Source organism: Syngnathus floridae, chromosome 15, assembly GCF_059516105.1.
Source record: "Syngnathus floridae isolate MCC-2025c chromosome 15, RoL_Sflo_1.0, whole genome shotgun sequence".
In the NCBI taxonomy this organism is placed as follows: domain Eukaryota; kingdom Metazoa; phylum Chordata; class Actinopteri; order Syngnathiformes; family Syngnathidae; genus Syngnathus; species Syngnathus floridae.
The window spans coordinates 7,487,411-7,511,857 of record NC_142427.1 but is presented as its reverse complement, the minus strand read 5'-3'; the positions used below and the strand labels follow the sequence as shown (position 1 = coordinate 7,511,857).

The following is a 24,447-nucleotide window of genomic DNA, read 5'->3' as shown; positions in this document are numbered from 1 at the left end:
AAAGCAGGCGATGGACGGCCTTGCCGTTTCAACTCTCTCCAGCGGGCCAGCGTGGAAAAGCGGCCTGATTGTAAGTTGATTGGCCAATTATTGCACTTTTATTGAGCGCGTCGATAAAACTTCTCAGCGGTGGTCTGTGGATGGAGGCACAAGTGAGGGAGAGGCGGGGGTTAGGGGATGTAATGATTGCAACATCTCGGCCCGCACGTGTACTCTGCTGAAGCGCTGTAGTGACTGCGATTTGGGTTTTTTAATTCGAGATTTTTTTTAAAACACAGTAAAAATAATTAAAATAGAACTAAACAATTTGTACACCATGATTTAATACTTCTGGGTACTAGGTGGCAGTATAATATAGACACACTTAATACACGAAGAAGAGTTTCACAACTAAGGGCTCAAAAAGATGAAATAATAGTTTTTTTGTTTTTTCAAATTGAATGTTGAGTCAAATATGCCCGCTGGCCACCAAAACTGTCATCCAAAAGTCTTTTGTCTTTTGTTTTAAGAAAGCAAGTGTGGACAATCTCTGCTAATAGATGAGTTTTATAATGTTGAGGTGGGAAAAAAAAAGTAGCTTTGCTTTGCGAGAAACAACAAAGCAGCTGCATTCTCCAATTCTTTTTTGGCACATTTACACACAGCTGATGTCAGGGCTTATTTTTCAAGCGCTGCAGAGGATTTAGAGGGGGGGGCGCTTTTTATTTCTTCTTGCTTTCACATCGCCTGCCCTTGACATTTTGCAGTCCGCCACTCTGGCTCACTAAGAGACTCAACGCGTCGGATTGTTGACTAGCCACCCCGCTACAATTTCCCGCCTTAATTTACCACGTCGCAAATGATAATGAATTGTCCTTGAAAGCTGGCTGGGGATCTGAGACCCCCCCCGTCCCCCGACCCAGCCCTTCGCCACTTCTATTTGAGTAAATCCGCTGACTTGCAGGATCCTGTGGGAACAGACTGCATGATGATGCACATTAACAGCCCGCAGAGAAAACACATTTTACGAGCCGGATGTGATTCTAGTCGAGAAACAAGGAGAAAATGAAGCCATTGATCATATTATTAGCGATGCTGGTGCACAGATAATGGACAGATACTTTTTATTAATAAACACCTTGACTCTCCAAAGTGGATCTAGTCTTGCGTAACAATTTTGGCTATTTGACTCACTCGTGGAAACAAAATGTGAATGCATGATTGCATTTTGAACTCCAAGTTTGTCCGTATTTGACTTTGAAAGTTCAAAGGTCATTCCCTCATCCCGATCTTGTGGCATCCAAATTGCAGGCGGCTTTGTTTTGCGAGAGCTTTGACATTAAATCTGAGACCGACCGACCGCGTGCAAGCAAGCGAGCGCTAAGTGTCACAATCAGGGCGTTTGTTATTAAGTCGACTCATCTCTCCTTGCTCTTTTAAATCCTGCAAACAAACATTGCTCACGCTGAGTTGTGCGTCGTGCCCAGATCCCCCCCGGAATTATTTCCCAACTCCACAGGGGTGCTCTGGTGGGTTAACGAGGCAGACAGGCCAGATGATTTTCTTCTTTGGTGACGTCCAGCGTTCCCTCAACATGCATAATGCAAGCGTCCATTTCCCGGAAGAAATGGAATGAAAACCACTTGAAGTGTCATCTCCGTTTTGAACACGGAATGTGAAGCGAGTATGACGTCTTGGCGACAGCTCACTACCTGTTTTGTCAAGCGGCAACTTTCGCCTTCACCGTCCGTCCGCAGTTAAGGAAATAAGGACGTATAGTCTCCCGTCCGTCTGGTTCTGCACTTCAGGTCACCTTGCAAGCGTATCGACTCAATAGCATTGTACTCGAGTGCAAATAAGAGCCCATGGTTGGTCTCCGAGAAGATAAATCCCCAGCCCAAGCGCTGTTGCGCACACTTGTTAGCGCCTGTAATGAGGTCAGAGTTAGCGCCGACTCACTCCTCCGAAGATTTATACAGAGATGAAGAGGTCCAGCTGTCTTGCAGTGGCCCTGCCATGAAGATCCATGTACCATCCGCTCCGGCAGCTTAACAGTGGAAAATGCTGCGGGGTTATGTAGGCAACTCTGGAGAGTCACGGCTCAGTCGGCGAATCCTTGTGATTTATTTACAGCTGGCGGCGCAAAGGGGGGGTCCACCAGGGCACTGTCCCCCTGAAATATGCTTTGACTTATGGGTATTTTATTTTTCCTGGAATTTTTCCCCAGATTTCCACCTGACCCCGTAGAAATCACAGCGTTATTCTTGACCGGCATTTTTTGAAGAATTTTTCAAGTTTGTGATTTTTTTTTTTTCAATTTTGTTTTGTAGACCCTGTGAGGAAAATAATTCTAGCTAGCTCTGCCAGTGGTTTGTGAGGTATTTATTTGATTGGAGTTCCCTCACTGTTTGAGTTCGATCAGCTTTGGAGGATCCACTATCTTCTCAACCGCTCAGCAGGTTGCACATTTGTTACGGAAAGGTGGGGGCGAGTAACACTTCCTGCTAATAAGAGTCAACAAACGCTCATCTTAGGAGGTCACGCTTGTTTTTACGCCAGGGGGGAATACAACTCACATCGCTGCACCAAGCCTGCGAACGTAACAATATTTCTCGATTATTCATGTTCACGTTGAATAATGCAAAGTGTTTACGTTTGCTGACTGCCTATTTCACAATAACAAGTGCGCCGGCCGGCCGCAAATGCATGGGAACGCTTGCCTCGCTTGTTTGCCAATTCCCAGGAGTGAGCGATGGCGGCACAGACGGAGAAGAAATTGGGCGTCCGAACCCAGATGATGTTTGCTTTTGTCGTAGACTTTAGCGCCCAACTTGGACACACACACACACACGTTTACACAAAGTACAGAGTCCCCAATGACTCTGAGATGTGACTTTCCCATCTTGTTTATATTCTAATATAATTTTGGATGTAGAATGAATTTATGTTGGAGGTGTTCTTCTCTCATGCCTTAGGTGACCGCTTGGCCATTTTATTCCGTGCGCGCCTTTGGATGTTTTCTGCCCATCTGAGCGGCTTTCAGCGCTTTCTAAAAATAGGGCAAACGTCTCGGTGGCGGTCAGCGCAAGCTAGCGCACACAGCATGTCACTTATGGTAGGTCATTGTAGATTACATTTGTTGCATTTATTTGTAATGGTGCCATTCTGTTTTCCTGGCACGACTCAATTTTTTCCTCTTAAATGAGATTAGCACTAAAAGTTGCACCATCTAGTTTGGTCCAGTCTGAGCCTCATTGATATTCAAACAGTAAAGTGCAGCACTGCTATCTTCAATTGTGACATGACAAAAGACAGATTAACACCAGCGACGACGCATTGATGAATGGAAGCGGGAACGAGCGTGACGTAAAGAGGAAGGTTGGCGAGGGCGGGCCAACATATTAGCCATCTTCATCCGAGCTGGCTCCTTCTGTCCTCGTTTTGCCCTCAACCTGTCCGCCCTCTCATGGCATTTTTTCTGAGTCCCGCCTCCGCCCACTTGACAGGCGCACATGAGTAAAGAAGAATACATCTGGTGACGGAGCTGGATGAAGGCCCAGCCCGAGCGAGCCTGTGTCTTTAAATTGCACTCAACTCCACACATGTGTGACGCTGAGCCGATCTGACAGCATCGAGGGAAGAGAAGAAAAAAAAAAAACTGTTGTCCTCAGACCAAAAGTCCTCCAAGCTCTGCCACGGTTTAAGTGTGGCTGGGTGGACACAAGGCGCTGTCTGAAAACTCAGTGAGGCAGAGTGCGCTTTATCCTTCCCAACATGGAGATGACTCCAGGCGTGCATGCATGCATGCGCAAGCGTGTATGTAATATGTGCGCTCTTTCTCATGTGACTCCTTCAACGATGCTGGATCTCACCAACAGTACTTGAATGACTCGAATGTTCATCCCGCAGCTCTTTTCGAGGCCGACGTTGTGCCGCCAGTCGCGAAGGCTGTGATGATGTGTTAGGTGAGACCAAAGACTTTGACAGTTAAGACTAAAGACTTTGGTTGAAACTGAATAATTTGGTAGCTTTGAGAGCAATCTGCAAGACTGACCCCAAATTTGTATTCTTGAGACTTCCATTCAGTTTCAGTTAGCAGATGTGTTGTTTAGGCTCAGTCGGCTCCAATAACATGTATGTTGCTTCCCAATCAATTTCCCATATCCCCCCCCACCTCCATTTCTGGTTATCTCATGTTTTATGTATGCTAAGTGGTTACAAGGAGTTTGGTTCACACGTCCCTCGGTAGTTAAAATATTCATTTTTTTGAGGCGCTCCAGGCAATCTCCTCAAGCGAGCTTCTCGGCGACATTATTAGCGCTTATATTTGTTGTGTTTTGATGCCTCGAGACGTAAATGTGTTTCGGCTCGAGCGGATTCCTGATTGGTGGGGGGAGGCTTTGGGTGCGCCTGGTGTCTGCGTGCGGTCATAACTATATTTTACCCTTCTGTCACATGCCCCCCCCCCCCCCACAACGGGCTCATACGGGTTCGCCACTTAGTGTAATTGTGTCGCTCCACTTCAGTTCTGATTTTATGCAACACTTTGCCAATAGTCTCCCTGTATGATGGATGCCAGGCTTTTTTTTTTATTGAATCTATTCACCCAACTGTATTCAGGCATCCCACTGCATTTATTTCACAAATACCCAAGAAGATTTTACTCCTGGATTGGGCTAATGATGAGCAATTATTAACTCATTAGGCAGCAGGATGTGTCCTATATGACACTTTTTTTTTCTAAGAGGAAGGAGAAAACACAGTCAATAAGAAAACACATCATTAACAGTTGTGTTAGACAGCTTTATCACCGGAAATAGCACTTTGTCAAAGTCGTTTAGAAATTAGCTTGCTAACAGCCGCTAGCAACCTTCACGGACTCTTTAACGTTGTGGTATTTTTATTTAAATTGAGCATTTATTTCTTTTTTAGAGCTGTCGTAAAATTTTGTTGATGTTAAAAATCAGTTTTACACAATATGTCCTCTTATAAGATGATTGATCACTCCATTTTATTGCGAGTTCAACTTGACGAATTGTAACGTATGAGTACGTTGTTAATATGCTGCCTCGAGCTCACTCTGCTTGGATGCCACTATTTGCCATTTCCTTCTTGTTTTTTTCTGTCATTTCAACGCCACTCTGATTTAAAAGTGCGCTTTAATTAGAGGCGAGCGAGGCCTTATAATATAATAGCCACGTGCTGCGTAAAAGGTGAGCGCTAATGCTTTTCAACATGCAGTGTCAGGCTGCCTGATTGGAAGACGGCCTCGTGTGGAAATGATGAGTGCGCTTGCCCCCCCCCCTCCCACATCCCCCCTCCCCTCCCTCTGAGCCATCACTTTGAAAGCTAAGGCACGCTGGGAGACAAAATCAAGCTGACACAAGTGCACCGTACACGTGTGTGTGTTCTTGCAATATGTGTGTGTGTGCAGTTATGCTCTTTCAGTAGCCGTCATGCATTATGAGAAAATGTGTTGCCTTGATGTCCAATGGGACCCCCCCCCCCCCTTCCTCCTCTGTCTCTTGGATCTTTTTTCCCCCCTTCGTTTGTGTATGTGAATGTGCGGACACGCGTGCACTTGAGTGCACACGTGCTTTATTCAAGCTGACACACACACGTACACGTGTGCACATACGGAGCTGTGCGGTACACTGCATTATTTCCGTAAGGACGTGATGCCCTCTGTTCTCTTGCTTCCCATGTTGCTCATCTTACAAGGATTTGACTTCAGCAGTGGCAAGTCAAAGGTTCCCACATAGTTAATCCCAAGGTCATATTTCAATGATCAAAAAGTTGATTCGCTATTGCGATTATGATACGATATTGTCGTTATAAATATCGTCGAATAGTATTTATGCCCTTTCCTGCATTGCGTCTGTCATACAAGTCGTATTTTATTCGTGCTGGCTTCCTTTTCACGGCTCCCTCATTGGAGGGCGACGTTATCGACGTTGAAGCCCGCAGACGCCTCCACAAAAGGGACTCTTCTATTGTTTGTCTTTGCGTGCCTCTCGCTGCTCCATTCTCAACCAGTCAATGGAGACGTTTTTGTGCAGTTGATCTCGCGTTGTGAAAGGATGTCATTAAAAGCATCTAGCGCTCATTTCGAGCCATTAGATCTCACTCGATAGAAGATAGAAATGTCATTGAAAGAAAAATAATGTCCATAGGTGGGAATGGGAGTGCGAAAAGTAGTTTGTCTATTCGTGCTCTTCACGGAGCAGCCTCAAAATGAAATTGCCTGTAGGTGTAGGTGGCTCTGGACCGTGAATGGATTTACTTTTTTTTTTTTTTCCTTCTTTTTTCACCTTAAAATTCTAGACTTGCTTGATACATTTTTGCCCCGGTCGACAAAATTTCACCCAATGCACATAACAGAGCAGCTAAGCGCTCCGAAATCATGCCAGGCCAGCACAGAAGAAAAAAAAAAAAAGATTTCACTTTTATCTCACTGAAAGTAGTAGTATATAAACTCTTGATGACGACAAAAACGCAGTTTTTTTTTACCCCACAGAAATGACGTGCTTCAGTCCCGTTTGTGTGTCACACGCATGCAAGTCTGAACCATTGATCAGCTGCTGCACAATGTGTGTGTGTGTTGTGTGTGACCTGTTTGTGCAGTGGAGTGTAAGGCTAGCGGATGCGCTTTCAGGGTCACCGCTGGTGTGGGCCTAAATGGACCAGTCCAGGATTCCGTGGGACCGCCCACGAGGTCACAACGGTGCACGCCGTGTGAGCCGCCGTGACACTGATGGATCGCCCGCTATCGGCTTTTGTGCGGCGGCGGCGAGTCTACCTCCTGGAATGATTAAAAATTATCCCTGAAGGTGTTAATAGTACAATCAAAGAGCTGTGCTGCTAGTTTGAAAGCCTCCCTTAATACTAGTTTCATTTCATTTGGTGGGCATGTTCATCTTAACAAGACACCAGTAGTGGAGCTAGAGGGGGGTCCGCAGGGGCACTGCCCCCCTCAGAAAAATGCCAGATGATTGACATTTTGGCTATTTTCTGAGATATCCTTTGCCATGTGTGTGTGTGTATGTGTGTGTGTGAAGCCCCAGAGAGGACATGAATGGGCTGTGAGCATTTTCAACCTGCTTTCTTGCTCGAGCAGAGCCGCTCTCAAGCGCAACACCACTGCTCCCGAGGGCCCGTCATCTTTCAATGTGGACGGCATGCACAGCCGTTATTCAGCCTTGTGGCTTTGGACTCTACTGCGAGGCTTTCTGCGAACATGGCTTGCTAGAAGACGGATTTGTAAAAGGCGCTAAAGAAACAATGGTTGCATTATAAAAGCAAAAGTTGCTGACATCACGCGTGACGCCCCTCTCGTTTATAGCAAGGAGTTAAAGGACCCTCCGGAGCTTCTTTCAGTAGGTTGGCCGAGGAGGACGATGCTCATTATCTTCCCATTGCGTTGGGCAATTACAGTAGACAGGCACAGTCTTACCATAATGAGATCTCCCTTAAGCTGTCCACCAGTCGTTTTTGGAATTCAAAGTGTGGCCAACAAAACGCCTCGTGCAGCCTTTTCGCATTTTGCATACTAAATAGTCTTTCTCTGTAGAAGGAAAGGAAAATATTTTCCTTAACTCCATTTGGACAAATGTCTGAATCTGCGTTTTGATGAGAAAATCAAATTTATTAGCATTAGCATTGAGCTAATGTAGCAGTTACAGAAGATCCAAAATGACTCCTTAGCTGTGACCTTAAATGAGATGGAGTGATTCTCCTAGCATTATTGATTTTTTTTTTATTTTTTTTTTTATTCTGGCCCCACAGTTTGCTCCCAGTACTCCCGAGGTGTCTTCGCCATCTTCGGCCTCTACGACAAGCGCTCGGTCCACACGTTGACGTCCTTCTGCAGCGCTCTGCACATCTCCCTCATCACGCCCAGCTTCCCCACCGAGGGCGAGAGCCAGTTCACCCTGCAACTCCGGCCGTCCATCCGGGGGGCGCTCTTGTCCTTGCTGGACCACTACGACTGGAACAAGTTTGTCTTTCTCTACGACACCGATCGGGGTGAGTTTCCCACTTGGCTTTCTTCTTTTTTTTTTTTTTTTGTTAATCATGACATAAGAAAATCTCAAGAACCCATTTCTAAAAACACACTCTGTTATGGTAAAAACGTGACCAAATGTTCTACATTCATTTTTGAGATGTCTTTTTTTTTAATAAAAAAAAAAAAAGGAATCATTGAATCCCAAACAATTGCAGCGGACAGGTGTAAATGGCGTTATCATCGTTGTCCAGGGCCATTTGATTAATACTGGCTCATTTCCTGTATGGCTTCTGCCCCTGAAATTGCACACACCACGGCGTAAAATAATGGCGCTACTTTGTCCGCAGCATGCCGCCGGGTGGAGAAGGCCGATCGATATCGCAGTGCAGCTCTTGGTCCAAATGTTGCGGCTCGTGTTCCACCCCCGCCGGCTCCCTCACCTGAAGTCCCTTTTGTGTCTTTCAGGGACTTTTCTTTTCCTTTTTATAGTCTGGCATCCAATCTTATGCCTCTGCCGCATTTTATGTATGCCGGAGAGAGTCAATAGTGTCACATTTCCATGACAAGGCTGGATCACATCTCACTTTTCAGATTTTCCAGAACGCATTCAAATGTTTTTCATTACCTCTGCAGAGGTTGCGGAGTAAAGACGGTGTCAGGACAGATTCACATTTGTTCATCAGACACCCCTCCCTCACTTTTTCCCTTCTCTTACTTTCACGCTCGGCAGTGTTGAAAAGCCATTCGACTCGCTCCGCAAACATGATGTCTTTTTTAATGAGTCAAGGCTTGTCCGTCAAAAGCGGACATAGGTTTCAAAAATAGAATGCCGCTTGCAGAAAAAAAAAAAGAAACGAGCATGTGAAAAATGAGGACAGGCCGGTCGGGCTGTAAACAAAACAATATTTCTTCCCTGGCTAGCGGCTGCTCGTACACGTTGTGATGGATGGCTCGTTTTTTGGGAAAACATAATATTTCCTATCTGCTGTCTAAAAGCATAACGCAAGAAGGAGGCGACACACATGCAGAAAATCTCCGATCAACAACCGGATTGGCGTCGTGTTGTGTGAATTCAAGATTTTCAACATTTCAACCTTGTTTCGGACATAACTGAACAGGTGCAGGCGTACCTAATATTATGACTTGGATGTGTGCAATCTCCCTCTGCGCCGTCTTCTCCCGAGTGGCTTAGTAGTGTTTGAAGAGGTCCAGGTGGGAAGGAAGGAGTGTGTGGGTGGGTTGCCAGAGTGCAGGTTAAGCCACTAATTGGTAGCAAAGGGAGTCAGGTTGCCAGACTGTGATGGCCACTAGGAGGGGCCGTTTAAAGGGGGACATCTGTTCCTGCCGGCGAACAGCCGCTGCCCTCGCAGCTCGCCGCAGTCAGCGCTCTACCTTTCAAAGCAACTTGACAAGGTGGCCAACCCCCCCCACCCGACGACAGCATGTGCACGCAGGATCCATTCATGAAAGTCGACACCAAGTCAGCCATTTTGCTTCAAAGCACCCATTTTGGACCAATTCCAAGAATTGTTTGATTTTCTTCCACTGGTGCACGGACGTGATTTGACACGAGTCACCTTTTGTTTCAGGCTACGCCATCTTGCAGGCCATCATGGAGAGAGCGGGGCAAAACAACTGGCAGGTGAGCGCCATCTGCGTGGAAAACTTCAACGACGCCAACTACCGACGACTCCTGGAAGACCTGGACCGGCGGCAGGAGAAGAAGTTTGTGATCGACCTGGAGGCCGAGAGGCTGCAGAACATGCTGGAACAGGTCATGGCGCTAAATGGGCCAAAGTCACACTTTGTTCTTGATCATGAGTGATATTTTGCCAATGATAGCCAGATTGTTTGTCCAGACTGTGCATTTTCTTAATATGGTGTTTTTAAGCGCTAATGGAATGCATATATTCATGTCTTTCTCAGTGCGTACGCCTTTCATCGATATTTGTCTCGCAGTCTTTGAGCGGGCTAATAGAAAAAGATTGTTCTGATCTGGAGTAATGTTCTACTTTGGCGTAAACACGCTCACCTTCCCGAGCCCCCCCTTCACATCTTTCTGCAGGGGCAACTGGTGTCTGTTCAATTATTCACCCAATCTCCACTCTTGACATCTGCCACACCATTTACGCTTTACACTCTGTTATGCCCCCCGAGACGCGGTGTATGTCGCTGAACACACTGTGCTGAGATTTTAGTGCATGTGCTCAAATTTCACCTTTTAGTTTGGATCCATTCAAAATGGCATCGTTCGTATTTTCAAAGTGCAATTCGCGGTTAAAAAAAGCTTTTTTTATCAACATTTATGTCCAAAACTGACAGAAAATTGGGATATTGATTGATAACACAATAATATTGTTGCAAAATTGCGCTTCCTGATTGATAGTATAAGCATATTTTTTCTGTAGCTCAGTAGTGTCATCTTTCTTCCAGTCGCCCTATGAAGTTTTTTTTTTTTTTTTTTACATCATCTCCCTTACAAACTCTCTGGAGAAATTTAAATTGTTTCTTTCTTTTTTTTTTTTTCGCTGCTTAGTTCACACTCCCAGTAAGTGCTTGTCCAGTGGGATTTTCCGGCAGATGTCAGCTTTCAAAATCACTTTTTATCAACACGTGGCTTGTGTGTGTGTGCGTCACACCATTGTGTGCGCTTTGTCTGAACATATTTACGTCTGGACACGCTAGCTAGCTTCCCCGTCACGCGCATGGCTTAATGCAATTAACGTGTGATGATGTCACGCTGTCAATTTTAACGCTGTACCCCCCACCACCACATTGTCTCTTTGCAGATTGTCAGCGTGGGAAAACACGTCAAAGGCTACCACTACATCATGGCCAACCTGGTGAGGACCAAAATAAAAAAAAATCTTCTTTATGTGTGAAGTGAGGCTCGCTATAAATCTTGCTAGCTGCATCAAGACTTGACCTTTCAGCTCACCTGCTGTGAAACATGGACCATTTTGGGTTCTGTTCTTCAGCCACACTATTCCATGAAGTCAATTTCACTCCATTTCTGTATTAATTCAAGCTATTTCAGTCCTAATAGCAGAAGCGACATATCATTTCACGCGCTATTCCAACATATTTGAGGCCACGCAATCAGCGCACGCCGCACATCTGCAATTTCTGCCGTGACGAGTCTTTGTGCTCGTGGTCCCCTCAAGGGTTTCAAGGACATCAATCTGGAGCGCTTCATGCATGGCGGTGCCAACGTGACGGGTTTCCAGCTGGTGGACTTCAGCAATCCCATGGTTATCAAATTGATGCAGCGCTGGAACAAGCTGGATCAAAGAGAGTACCCGGGCTCCGATGCGCCGCCTAAGGTATAGCACGCACGCTTGCTGGGCTCGCTGCTATATGTAGCACAATGTAGCGCAAAGCATTCGTGGGCCCGGCGGTAGCGCCACGGTCGGCTTGGCAGCGGCCCATCATCCGCCGCGATGTGACAGACTGACCCACTTTGCTGCACGGACAGCGAATGGCAGTAGGGCAAGTGGGCGGTCAGAAAACGCCCGCAAATCTTGAGCAAATCTTTACTCTTATATTTATGAAGCAGCTGCAGCGGTGTGGAAAAAGTGTACCTCACGCTTGGGAATCTTCAGCAGAGTTCCTTGCTGAATTACTATAGCTTAACCTCCAACCATTCTGCAAATAAAAGGAAAGTTCTACATTTGAATATAGTTTTAATAATAATAATAATCCTCATACTCATAGCTTACAAAATATCCAACTACAAAAGTTAGCTAAAAAGTGTCCAAATTGCTAACAAGTTTTATTTGCATCCTTGTTTATGTGTACTCGTTTTGCTACTAATGGCAACGGTCCAATGAATCCTGCTGGTGCTGCAAAAAAAAAAAAAAGAAAAAGTGTTTGTACAACTAAAGGCCTGCGTGCGGGGTATGTAAGTAGACGCTGCAGGCCTCTTGTCAGCGTGAAGAAAAGGACGAGGACGACGGCCGTGCTAAAAGAACAATAGCGCGGCGGCGAACTAATGAATAGGAGGAAGCCAAGCTGATGAACTCCCGCTAGTCACAATGATTAAAGTCAGGCTGTTTGCGCCCCGTGCGGGCTAAACACTCACTCTTCATCTTTGCACCAGTCCCCGCAATTGCTCTAATAGATGTATAGGAGAGGTAAACACAAATATTCATCCAGTCTTTAGGTGAACGAGAAACAACTTGTTAGCTGCAAATGATTTGCGCTGAAGAATAAAGCTAGCATCCTACCTCGCAGTACACTTCGGCGTTGACGTACGACGGCGTGATGGTGATGGCCGAGGCGTTCAGGAACCTGCGCAGGCAAAAGGTGGACATTTCCCGCCGGGGGAACGCCGGCGATTGCCTGGCCAACCCCGCCGCCCCGTGGAACCAGGGCATGGACATGGAGCGTACTCTAAAACAGGTGGACTTCCACGCGCCTCTCATTTGCAAAGTCCTTTTCCTCGTCACGTCAATTGATTGCCATGCTTTTGTGTTTAGGTGCGGCTGCAGGGATTAACAGGTAATGTCCAGTTTGACCACTATGGCCGCAGGGTCAACTACACGATGGACGTGTTTGAGCTGAAGAATAATGGACCCAGACGGGTAAAGCATCACACCGTGCTTCGTTCATTCCGACATCACGCTGTTTCTTTCGTACACCTGAATCACTTCAATTCATACCCTACTTCAAATACATTTGCTTCAATACATGCCTGACTTCAAAATGACTCCAAATAAACCTACCTGACTTCCTCCAAATAAATGCCTTACTCTAAATGAACACCTTAACGCAAAAACGTCTGACTAAAGCGCTTACTGTGAATAAACGTTTGACTTTAAGCTTAACTCCAAATAAATAGCTTACTTCCAATAAATGGCTGATTTGAAAGAAACGCCTGACTTCCAAAGAAGCTGTCAGCCACTTTTCTCTGAGTCGTCAACAATGAATGGCTTCGAGAATTGAGGATGGCATTGTGGGGAAAAGCAGGAATTGGGTCAAATGATGGAAGTGGCCATCAATCACGCTTTGGCCTCTCATGCAAGGAACGGAAGGTGCCGTAAGGACACACATCTTGCTTTCCCTCCTATTTGACGTGTTTTTCAATCATCTGATCGAGCTGGAGGTGGCGGACACTCTCAGCCCCTTTGCGCTCTTCTTTCGGCCCCATCCATCCATCCATCCATCCATCCATCCATCCATCCATCCATCCATCCATCCATCCATCCATCCATCCATCCATCCATCCATCCATCCATCCATCCATCCATCCATCCATCCATCCATCCATCCATCCATCCATCCATCCATCCATCCATCCATCCATCCATCCATCCATCCATCCATCCATCCATCCATCCATCCATCCATCCATCCATCCATCCATCCATCCAACAGATGCTAGTCTTGACGCTTCAAGTAAACACCTTACTCGGAAAAAATCCGAATAAAAATAAAGCGCCAGTAATGTGTGTACATAAAGTCTGTCCATGAGGGTTCTTAGCCTGGTCTGGTTGTCCCTCCAGATCGGCTACTGGAACGACGGCGACAAACTGGTGCTGATCCAGGACTCGCCGCTCCTCCCCAACGACACGTCTGGCATGGAGAACCGCACGGTGGTGGTCACCACCATCATGGTAAGACCACAACCTCATTTGACTCATTCTTGCTCACTTGCACTCACACGACAGACAACAAGGATGTGCTTGCAATTTTGCCACCTGCACCTTTGTAATATGATCACTATTGAAAGGAGACGGCAACAAAACAGCTTGATAGCCACATTTGCAAGTCCCGCAAACTCAAATCCAGCCAAGATTAAATGTTTCAACTCAGCGACGCAAAAATGATTTTTTTGTCCGAGTATTTCACCTCCTTGCTAATCTTAATAAATGACCGGTAGTGAGATTTTATCAATTGTATTTGTTTGATGAGTTTGAAGGTGACATTGCAGGGTTTTTGAAAGTGGCTATAAAGACGTAAGCTTATGATTGTTTGGCTTGAGACTCTCCCAGTTCTCCAAATAAGACGCAAAGTGTGCTTGAGAAGTGCTCACCTGCCAGAAAGTTTCTGGCCTCATTTTTACGGCGGGTGAAATTTGCGGAGCTGCATCAATGGCGGCGGCGGCGCTTTGGGGGTCAACGGCTCAGCACAATCCTCCCCTCTTTTCAGCCCCCGCTGAGGAAGGCCATTTTACGAAACTGAGCCCCGAGCCGGACTGCAAGCAGGATATGACACCACAAGACGAGCCCTAACCGCACAAAGGACGCTCCCCCCCACCCCCCATTTAGAAAGGAATCTGCTTGAGAGGAGAGTGAAATGCAAAAGAGGATACACACGCCGCTCGCTTTGTCCTTATGTGTCACGCATTTCACGCTCCGTGTTGTGATCACAACGTGATTTCCCGTTTTGACGTAAATTAGCGCAGACGACCTTGGGCCTTGCTCAGTTCCACCAGACGATTGTCCGTTGGTTAGCGTCACGTAACGTGTGTTTATTCATTTATTTATTTGTTTGTTTGTTTATTTATTTATGTAATTATTTATTTAATTATTTATTTTTGTCAGCGGGGATTGCGTGAGATGAATCGCGTAATCGTGAATTTATTGAAATAAGATGTAAAATGTCCATTAATACTTATATGTATATAGAAAATAAGAATTATTATATCATTAATAATTATTAATGATGATAATAATGAATTATTATCAAAATGTCCATTAATAATTATATGTATATATAAAATAAGAATTATTATATTATATCATTAATAATTATTAGATGTGAATAATTATTCTATATAAAATAATCAATTCATTGAGTCCTAGTTATGAAGTTGAAAAAAAACAGTCTCATCGCAAGGCGTGATTCATTTAAGGCGATTACGAGGGAAACGGGGAAGAATCTCTGCGACTAAACCCGCCTTTGCATTTTTGCTCTTTGTCTTGATATCCCCGTGAAATCAGCCGGATTTACCCTTTGTCTTCCAGTGTTTTGCCGATCACAATGAGATTGTTCTCCCAGCAGACATGAAGCAACATTTGTAAATATTCCTAGCTAGTATACTGTAACCACTAACAGGAAGCGCCCAAGTTCAATTTTGTTTGGCACAAAGCAAGGCCAGCGTTCCATTGGGAGGACTTGTGGATTGCGTTGATCCAGAACCTTCAGCACCAAACGTCTGGCAGCTCATTTTTCATTTGCCATCAGCTTTACCACCGCTTTGCGCTTAGTCATGCTCCCCTCCTCTCTCTTTGATTCTGTGTATCATCCTTCCGCATTACCATTTTGATGAGTTTTTTTTTTTTTGTATGCCCAAAATGTGGTGCACATCACCGGGATTACTCGCGCATGCAAGGCTTTTTCTTTTTCTTTTTGTTGTACCTCGGTGGGAAGAAGAAGAAGAAAAAAAAAAGTGCATCCCACAGCAGGACGTGAGCGTTTTAAAATGCAAGAGTCTGAGCTGTTTCCCTGTCTGTGTTCATTTCGGTAATTGTCCGCTTGACGTGTAGCTTTAAATCAACCCGGCGGGGGCACGACGACATTACACACATTTGAAACAGTTGTCGGGGTCACATGCCCGCAGAACGTGCTGCCACATATAAATCAGTGGTCGCTCCACGGGCCATTTGGTACCTGACCGCGTAGAAATCTTGTGCCCCCAGCCACAACCCACCTAAATGTTATTGATGACTGTTTTGAAAAATAAAGATGTACTTGATGACTACTAAAAGATACGGTCTCCATTTACTGACGAGCTTTTGTAAACATTTGCGCGCCATTCTGTCGTCTGCTGCTGCTGCTGTGTGACATCTGTCTGTCAATGTGTCCGTCTGACGGTGCGCTTCACTGGTTGTGCTCCCCCTCCCATCCCTTTTTTTTTCGTAGGAGGGTCCCTATGTGATGCTCAAGAAGAACTGGGAGATGTACGAGGGCAACGACCAGTACGAAGGCTATTGCGTGGACCTGGCCTCCGAAATTGCCAAACACATCGGCATCAAGTACAAGATCTCCATCGTGCCCGACGGCAAGTACGGCGCCCGGGACCCGGAGACTAAGATCTGGAACGGCATGGTCGGGGAGCTGGTGTACGGGGTGAGTAACTCCTGAGTAAACAAATGGCTCACTCCTTTTGAGCTGCGTGCTTGTGGTAATGCTTTCCATTGGTCGCCCCTCCCAATATGGCCGCCACGGATGTACCAGGGCCTAACCTTGGTATGTTCGAGCATACCAACATGCCAACATGGCCGCAACATTGGCACGCCTGCTCTAGTCTACTGTACTCAAGTAAATAAAAATCAAAAAAGCTACTTTTATTGTGGTGGCCGTCACTGGGGTCACTTTGAAAGCTGATCATGTTTATTCATACAAATGACTCAAATGCGCTTCCAATGCTTTTTGGTTAAACAAGTAGCAAAGTGAAATCGATGTTTGTTCCTCCGCCGTCGGGCTGATAGCGTTAATCCATCACTGTCTCGGTGTCTTTCCATAATGAAGCGCTTTAAGTTTCCATCAGGGCTCATGCAAAATTAAACACCGCGTCACGCCATCATTAAATTCTTCCTCGACCACGTTTGCTCACGCTCGGCCATTTTGTGTGTATTTGAGCGCCCGCCACATCCAAATTAGTTTCAGTAATTCAAGGCGCCGGGCGCAATTACGGGTAGGTCCGAGTGTAATCGAGTTGGAGTGCAGCGAGGAGGAGATTTATCTGCACTCTGGACTTTAACGGCCACTGTGCAACCAAACATGTCCGCTTCAAGTTCTCCTTAAAGGAAGCTCATCCATACTATGGGACGCAATTAAGTTACACTGACGTTTTTTTTTTTTTCTTCACTGTTAATCTTCCTTCTACTGGCTTTGAAATGAGCATAATACAGTCATGCAGCATATTTCAAACGGGGGCAGTGCCCTCGCATCCCCCGCTTAGCGCCACTGGTGGTGCCGACCAAAAATCAGTTTAAGTGTAAATTCTTGGAATTTAAGGTGTCTGACTGTTATTTGAAACGCTGTGTGTGACAGCAGAGGTTACATGTGAAGGTGTAGGCCACCAACCAGAACGTCTGAGGACATGGAAGCTGTCAGCGGGAAGCCTCTGCTCAGGGGTGCCTCCTGTTCCGTGGCGTTTCTCCCAAATGCCGAGCACAAAACGCTTGACTGCTTTTCACCCCGCCAAGTCTTTTAACACCGGCTGTCATCTATTTTGCCGAGGATAAGAGAACTTTAGATCTCTTTCATCGGCGCGTCGAGCTCGGAAATGTCTTTGTTTCCCCCAGTAGATCAGATGAGGCCAGGGGAAACGCCGCCATTAGTCTTCAACTGTAATCTGCCGTGTGGATAAAAGAACGTGTTTACGCCGGCCGGCGCAGAAATTGGACCGAGCAAAATGGCTAACCTGTTTTGCTTTGCTTGTCACCTTGACAGAAAGCGGAAATCGCTGTGGCCCCTTTGACAATCACGTTGGTCCGGGAGGAGGTGATCGACTTCTCCAAGCCCTTCATGTCTCTGGGCATTTCCATCATGATCAAAAAGCCCCAAAAATCTAAACCGGGGGTCTTCTCCTTCCTGGACCCGTTGGCCTACGAGATCTGGATGTGCATCGTGTTCGCCTACATCGGCGTGAGCGTGGTGCTCTTCCTGGTCAGCCGCTTCAGCCCGTACGAGTGGCACACCGAGGAGCCCGAAGAGGGCACCGACGGTCCGCCTAGTGACCAGCCCCCCAATGAGTTTGGCATCTTCAACTCCCTCTGGTTCTCCCTGGGCGCCTTCATGCAACAGGGCTGCGACATCTCGCCCAGGTAAGACCAGCAAAATTCAAGCGGGTGCATAATCCAGTCAAATAGAGGATTTAAAAAAAAAAAAAATAGCGTGCCCAATTTATTCAAACGGCAAGCCAACACCTGACTCACAACACATGATAAAATCATCGATTATTTTTAGCCTGTCCAAACTCTGTTTTGGCCCACTTTGGTTTTCTACAGATTTTTTTTAGGAAGTTAGAAATAGCCAGTAATCTCTGTCTTTCACCGTGTCTTTTAATAAGGGTTAATGCCATTCTTGCTCTCCCTCCAGGCGGCCCGTAATAATGAATTTGGTGATTAATAATGGTGCTCTCTGGTGGTAATGTCTCCGTGGAAACGGGGAGATTAAATAAAACGCTCGACACAATAGCCACTCTCATTGACGGGGATGTTGACGTTTTTCGGGTCAGGTGTCACACTTGCTAACATTGCGGAGGTGTCTGCATGCGTCACAGAGCTTTTACAGTTAAATGCGATGTTATCGTCATTTTAAATGGCAGGAGTTTTTTTTTTTTGTAGTTCTTTGCGTATTTAAGGTGTCAAAGCATCTCCCGGGATGCAAACATTGAAATTTGCCAGTTTCCGCTTGGCCAAACAGAAGCTGTCAAGCATCCTGCTCATCTATAGGCTTCCCATTATTCCCAAGCCCCTGCGCCAATTGGTTCTCTCATCCAGCCGGAACGCCGCACAGCTGTTCTTTTTCCCCGCCGTTTTATTTTCACTCCCCATCAGCAGTACTCAAGTCTTTTTGTCTCGCAAGCTGCCGGCGTAGCGCACCGTCAATAGCTTTAAAGCCGAGAAGCAATTGCGTACGCCAATTGGGAGGCTTTTCATCAAGATTTGTATTCTTTGCGGAGCTATTGTTAAACGGGCTCCGAAAAAACGGTTTGTGCCGCAAAACGACAGCGTGGCATCGGCCTCCGGGTGTCACCTCGGGGCCAAACAAGTACCTTTTCATTTATTTAGCTCCTCGCTCGACACCTTTGTGGTGTAAGCGCTGGCAAGTGTGATTGTTTTTAATTCGGGTAGAGCGCAGAGTTCAGCCAACGTTAAATTTTGCCATACAAGAAAGATGATGTACGTCGAGCACATCAATTGGGTGGATCAACATTGGGTGGCAGCTTCCCAGCACTGCTTTCGAAAAAGTCACAATGCAGGGCGCAGTCGGAGCAAAAGTGGCGGCGGCTCTGCAGAGGTCTCTCTCTCTCTCTCCCTCTCTCTCTGTCTCTCTCTCTCTGTCTTTTTCTCTTTCTATCTCTCTCTCTCTCTCGGCTGTCTCAGTGCGCTGGCTCCATCTGACAGGCGGAGCCTAGAGGGGGTTTTTATATCCGCCGGTATTTGATTTGCACAGAGGGGAGGTCTTGTTTGTTCTCCTCAATGCAGCATTTACACTTTAAGATTCTGCTCACGCACCGGTGCCGGCGCTCCTCGGCAGCCTGCTATTTGTCTCCCCCGAGTGTGCGAAGCAGGGTAGCGCCGCCGTGGGGGTCTGGCAGCTCTTTTCTGTCGGATAAAATCACTTTGTTTGCACAGCCCAATCAGCAATAATGGATGGAAATGGTTTTGACTGTCCGCTACTTGTCCATTTTGTTCCAGCAGCTTAAACAGAGAATTCCAGATTTTCCTCTTACTACCGCGCCCTTGTCTAGCACCTCAAATGTGGGGAGTAAATATATAGATGAGGGGAAAAAAATCCACTTAAGTTGAGTAAGGAAGTATTTGTAGTTGTTTACTTCCCTCAATCCCCCTTCTTATTTGTCTCCAAGGTCATTATCCGGTCGCATCGTGGGCGGGGTGTGGTGGTTCTTCACTCTCATCATCATCTCGTCCTACACGGCCAACCTGGCTGCTTTCCTCACTGTGGAGAGGATGGTGTCGCCCATCGAGAGCGCCGAGGACCTGGCCAAGCAGACGGACATCGCCTACGGCACTTTGGACTCGGGTTCCACCAAGGAGTTCTTCAGGGTGAGTTGGGCGTTCCTCAGGGATCCGTTCTAGAAACCCTTTATGTTCTGAACCACTTTATTTTACTTCTCGGTTGAAAACCTTCTTCAGTGATTTGGATTTGGGTTCCCTAATCCAGTCTGAAGAACCCAAACTTGGCAACCTAATGCCTTTTTTCTACTGCTCTATTCAGGTTGGCATTCTTGCCATACCGTTGGAGTTTAAGGGATATAAACCTCGTTTGCCACTTTCTCACTTGATCAAAAAGAAGAATAAAATTCAACTGCTTCCACTTGCTGATAAATTCTCTCTGCTTTGAATCTCCAACCCGCCCCAGCGCTCCAAGATCGCCGTCTACGAGAAGATGTGGGGCTACATGAAGTCAGCCGAGCCCACCGTCTTCACCAAGACCACGGCGGAGGGTGTTGCGCGCGTGCGCAAGTCCAAGGGGAAGTACGCCTTCCTGCTGGAGTCCACCATGAACGAGTACACGGAGCAGCGCAAGCCCTGCGACACCATGAAAGTGGGCGGGAACCTGGACTCCAAAGGCTACGGCGTAGCCACGCCCAAGGGTTCACAGTTAAGGTGGGTGGAATAATGTAACAATATGGCCGACGTGTTGTTATAGTATTCCACCTTCCCTGGTGTGCCGCCTTTTTTCCACCATTCTGGCTTTGGTTTGGACGGGTGGGGCTTTTTCCTGCGTGGATGTTTTGAAGGCAATTTTTACATTTGTGTTTGCTGCACGTGGGTTTTCATTGCGGTCTAATCTGCCGTATTTCCTCCAATAGTGTTGTTCTGGGTTTGCACGATGCTACTTTTTTTTTTTCATGAGCTGTGACGTCTGATAGCCACAGGTCGAGCAGCTCTGTAGTTGACCATAGCAGCTAATGCCGTCTAGAAATAGAGACCAGCACCCTCTGCAGTTGAGTAAATAAATAGCAGCAACCACTATATGAGGAAATAAGGTATTTTCTCCATAGGTGATCCTGCTCAGGTAAATTGTGTGTTTGCATGGCATGCGTCACTTATTAGTTTTTAAAGAGGACATATTATGAAATTTTGATCTTTGATGTTCCGTGGTCAAAATAAACAAAGGCTAAGAATTTCCAGCGAACTGGTTGAAATGAGCGATAATGGGCCGATACTAGCCCTATCTTGAGACCGCCGATACCAGTCACCGATACTAGAATGTTAGAGTAAGTCCTCCACTGCAGTAGTTGGCAGTATACTGTTTGACACATTCGTGCGTTTGAGAGAGAGAGGGATAAGAATGCTGAGAATATATTATTAGAATTGGAATGGAACAAATATTAGATTAGGTAACTGACTTTGCATAATATGTCCCCTTTAAATTAATGAGCACATCCACATGGGATACATCAGACTGTCATAATTGTCTTCATTTCTTTGAACAAAAAAGGTTTTGAAGCTTTTTCTTCTGCGGTGTCACACAAACACGAAGCCTTGACGCCGACACCGCCTCCTCGCAAAGGCAGGCCCGGAGGAATTTACCGATGTGGAAATGGCTCAGCGCAGACCAAGCGGGACAATGCGCAAACTATCTATTGACAGGCAGTTGCGTAATTGTTTGTATCCACTTGCAACTTCTGTTAATTCCTCCCATGGCGTAGAACAGCTGCTGCTGTATTTTTATTTATTTTTTTCGCCAAGGGGGAGAGAGCCCCTGACAGATCACTGTAGTTCCTTACCAAGGTTCCATCTTGTTATTCCAAGGGATTATCGTCTTCTGCCAGTCACTTGTCCCCACATGACAAAATCCAAACGAGCAGACGGCGTCGTCGTACAAGGCTTCGACTTTATCGACCTGTTTTGTGGCTCCGTGGCTGACTGGATCAAAGCACAGGCTAAGCCAAATCTACACCTAAACCAAATGTCCATCATGGCTTTGTAGGGTTCACCTCCAGTCCTGTAGGTGGCAGTAGTTCCTCCCACTACAAAGTGTTAAATGATAAAAAAAAAAAAACTCTATTTTGACTCAACAAAGTGAGACTTGGCTTTGAGTGTGTTGTGGTTCAGAAATTGCATTTACTGCACTGTCTCCACCGTTGCTCTTTCTTGCTTTTCCTCTCTCTCTCTCTCTCTCTTTCTCTCTTCCCCTTTGCCCAATTGGAAGTACACACTCACCCTTTTCACCCAATTTCTCTGTATGATTCTTAAGAAGCGCCGTTAACCTGGCCGTGTTAAAGCTCAATGAGCAGGGCCTCTTGGACAAATTGAAAAACAAGTGGTGGTACGACAAAGGAGAGTGTGGAAGCGGCGGCGGCGGCGAGAAGGTTAGCCGCTCACGTGGGCCGCACGCTCACCTCTTTCTTCTGATGTGTTGTGCTGGCAAACGGGCGCATCTGCAGGGACCTACTCTGAACATCTGGATTTTTTTTTTTTTTTTTTTAAAGCATGTGGGCCATATGGGAGCATTTACATGTTTGAAATTAGTGTCAAAAATACTTTTAGCAACACGCGGAGCCATCTGATTGAAATTTGCTCTCGCCATTAGTTCAATAAAAAGATTTCAAAATGTTAAGTGCAATGCAAATGCTCATCACCAAAAGCAAAAAGGTCCCAGCAGTATACGCTCGTTCCTGATATACGATGTGACCGGGGCCCCACAAATATATATGTCTGTTAGCGCCCACCCCACTTAGCTAGCAGACATGTAACATCAGTGGGGCCCCTTTTTGGCAGCGCCCCACATTTAACGGGGGGGCCAGGTTTTGATTGAATAACATAAAATAACATGTCCTATGATGTTATTTATGTTATTTCCCCTTCCCCCCAACCCTTTGGTTTGAAGAACGCCGGTAAACCTTGCCGTATTGAAACTGAGCGAAGCGGGCGTCTTAGACAAACTGAAAAACAAATGGTGGTACGATAAAGGGGAGTGCGGACCCAAGGACTCGGGAAGTAAGGTCAGTCCATCAGGGGAGCCTCCACATGTTTTATGTCTGTCTTTGTGCACACTCTCACATGGCGACCGTGAGTTGCGGTGTTGCGTTAATCACGACACGGCGTACTTATAATGAGAAGCGTGACGGCCGGGCGGGGCATGATGGCCTCATTGCTTTGGCTATTCCAACATGCATGGCAATCAGAGCTTTTAAAAAAAAAAAATTGGAGGAAGATGACGTCAGCGCAGATTGAGTTGGGAAGTATTTTTGAAGTCTTTGGGGTGGGGTATTGACTTTGGAGTGCGTAAAACGGGTCTTGACGTGCAATCTGAAGCATGCTGACGAGTAGAAAGATGTCAAGGTGATGCATGGGAGAGGTTCATCTGACGGAGGGGGCAGCAGGAAAAGATGATCTTCAACATCATTTCGGCATGATGGACGCAAAGCATGGCGCTGACTGAATGGCGGGGCATGCGCAGACCTTAATCCACTCGGATTTCAGTTGCGCGCACATTGGAGAAGCATGCGAGAAGAGCGACGCAACGAAAGAATGAGAGCAAGCGTGACGGGCAGATGCTTGCGTCTAGGTGCGATGGGGATTCATTTGACAGGGCGGAGCAGAAAAAGATGAAAGAAATTAGACGGAGGCAGCCACACTCACGACTCTCACTCGCTACTTTTTGCAGGCTCAATGTTTGTTTGCAGCCACCTTGAAATTCCTGCTTCACCTCGACGTTCTCTTTGAGACACACACTGAGCAATTTCAAATGGACTTAATGTCTGCGTAAATAGCAGTGTATGAAAAAGTAGCGGAGTGACAGAAGTGAGCAACGATTCGAATTACTATTATTGATTCGTATTTGACACTTTTGATCTTTGAATGTTTCTCGTGAGCATGGCTAAGGTTAGCGTGCTGAAGAACGTGTGTGAGCGTTCTCATGTCTGCGTGTTTGTGTTTGCATGAGATGGCCACTCACCCGTTGCCACGCTAACGCTTCTTCTTCTTCCTCACCCCACAAGGACAAATCATCGCAGGCCCTCAGCCTGAGCAACGTAGCAGGGGTCTTCTACATCCTGGTTGGGGGCCTGGGCCTGGCCATGCTGGTGGCCCTCATCGAGTTCTGCTACAAGTCCCGCAACGAGGCCAAGAGAATGAAGGTGGACCCCCCGTTGCGCCCCTCCCCTAGCCCTCCCACCCCGAGGCCCAGCGTCCCCGATTTAGCCCAAGTTAGCGAGGCGTTCGCTGGCTACGTCTTCAATGATGAGTAGTCAGATTTCTGGTAGAAGACACCCCCACCCCACCCCCTCACCTCATTTCACCCCTCCTAGCTTCCCTTTCAAGGCGACTGTAAGTGACACCTGCCTGTATACGCCCTGACCTTTGACCCCTGCGCTATCTTAGCTATGCTACGTGCCTGTGGTGACCAGTTAGCCTGGCAAGCCAGACCAATTCTAATGATCACGTGATGTCAAGGAAAAAAATCCATATTGTCTTTTAAAATATTTGAAAATACGTCACAGCAAGTAAATTTGATTTGTCAGTACATTTTGTGCCGTGCCGAGCAGAGCCACGAAGAATGGCTCTCCCCACCAGACCCAATCCTTAGTACAGCATTGGGTCTGGCTTGCCAGGCTAGTGACCAGTGGCTTTGTCCGCCTGTGGTCATGTGGCGTCTTAGTGGTCCATATAGTAAGGCTCTTTCCTCTTAAAAAAGTCTGACCCGAATATGATCATGTATCGTAAGGTTTTATTTTTATTTTTAAACAATGAGAAAGTATTAGTATGACCATGTATAGTAAGAGCTTTAAAATGACCATGTATAGTATGGCT

The 24,447-nt window shown here is 46.4% G+C and overlaps 1 protein-coding gene across 7 annotated transcripts in view; it reads left to right on the top strand.

The window, feature by feature from the left end:
• LOC148386236 (glutamate receptor 4) overlaps positions 1 to 24,447 on the top strand; it is a 51,800-nt gene that overhangs the window by 22,882 nt on the left and 4,471 nt on the right. For 5 of the 7 annotated variants that reach the window (XM_088399640.1, XM_088399639.1, XM_088399638.1 and 2 more), the window contains 13 exons: positions 7,765 to 8,004; positions 9,574 to 9,758; positions 10,774 to 10,827; positions 11,149 to 11,307; positions 12,218 to 12,385; positions 12,463 to 12,567; positions 13,489 to 13,599; positions 15,851 to 16,057; positions 17,387 to 17,760; positions 19,530 to 19,728; positions 20,045 to 20,292; positions 21,890 to 22,004; positions 23,637 to 23,774. In XM_088399640.1, the coding sequence (XP_088255766.1) occupies positions 7,765 to 8,004; positions 9,574 to 9,758; positions 10,774 to 10,827; positions 11,149 to 11,307; positions 12,218 to 12,385; positions 12,463 to 12,567; positions 13,489 to 13,599; positions 15,851 to 16,057; positions 17,387 to 17,760; positions 19,530 to 19,728; positions 20,045 to 20,292; positions 21,890 to 22,004; positions 23,637 to 23,774 (2,303 nt within the window). Of the gene's footprint in view, positions 1 to 7,764; positions 8,005 to 9,573; positions 9,759 to 10,773; positions 10,828 to 11,148; positions 11,308 to 12,217; positions 12,386 to 12,462; positions 12,568 to 13,488; positions 13,600 to 15,850; positions 16,058 to 17,386; positions 17,761 to 19,529; positions 19,729 to 20,044; positions 20,662 to 21,889; positions 22,005 to 22,522; positions 22,638 to 23,636; positions 23,775 to 24,447 lie in introns of those variants that run through there. The other 2 variants (XM_088399642.1, XM_088399645.1) reach the window with 2 other exon arrangements.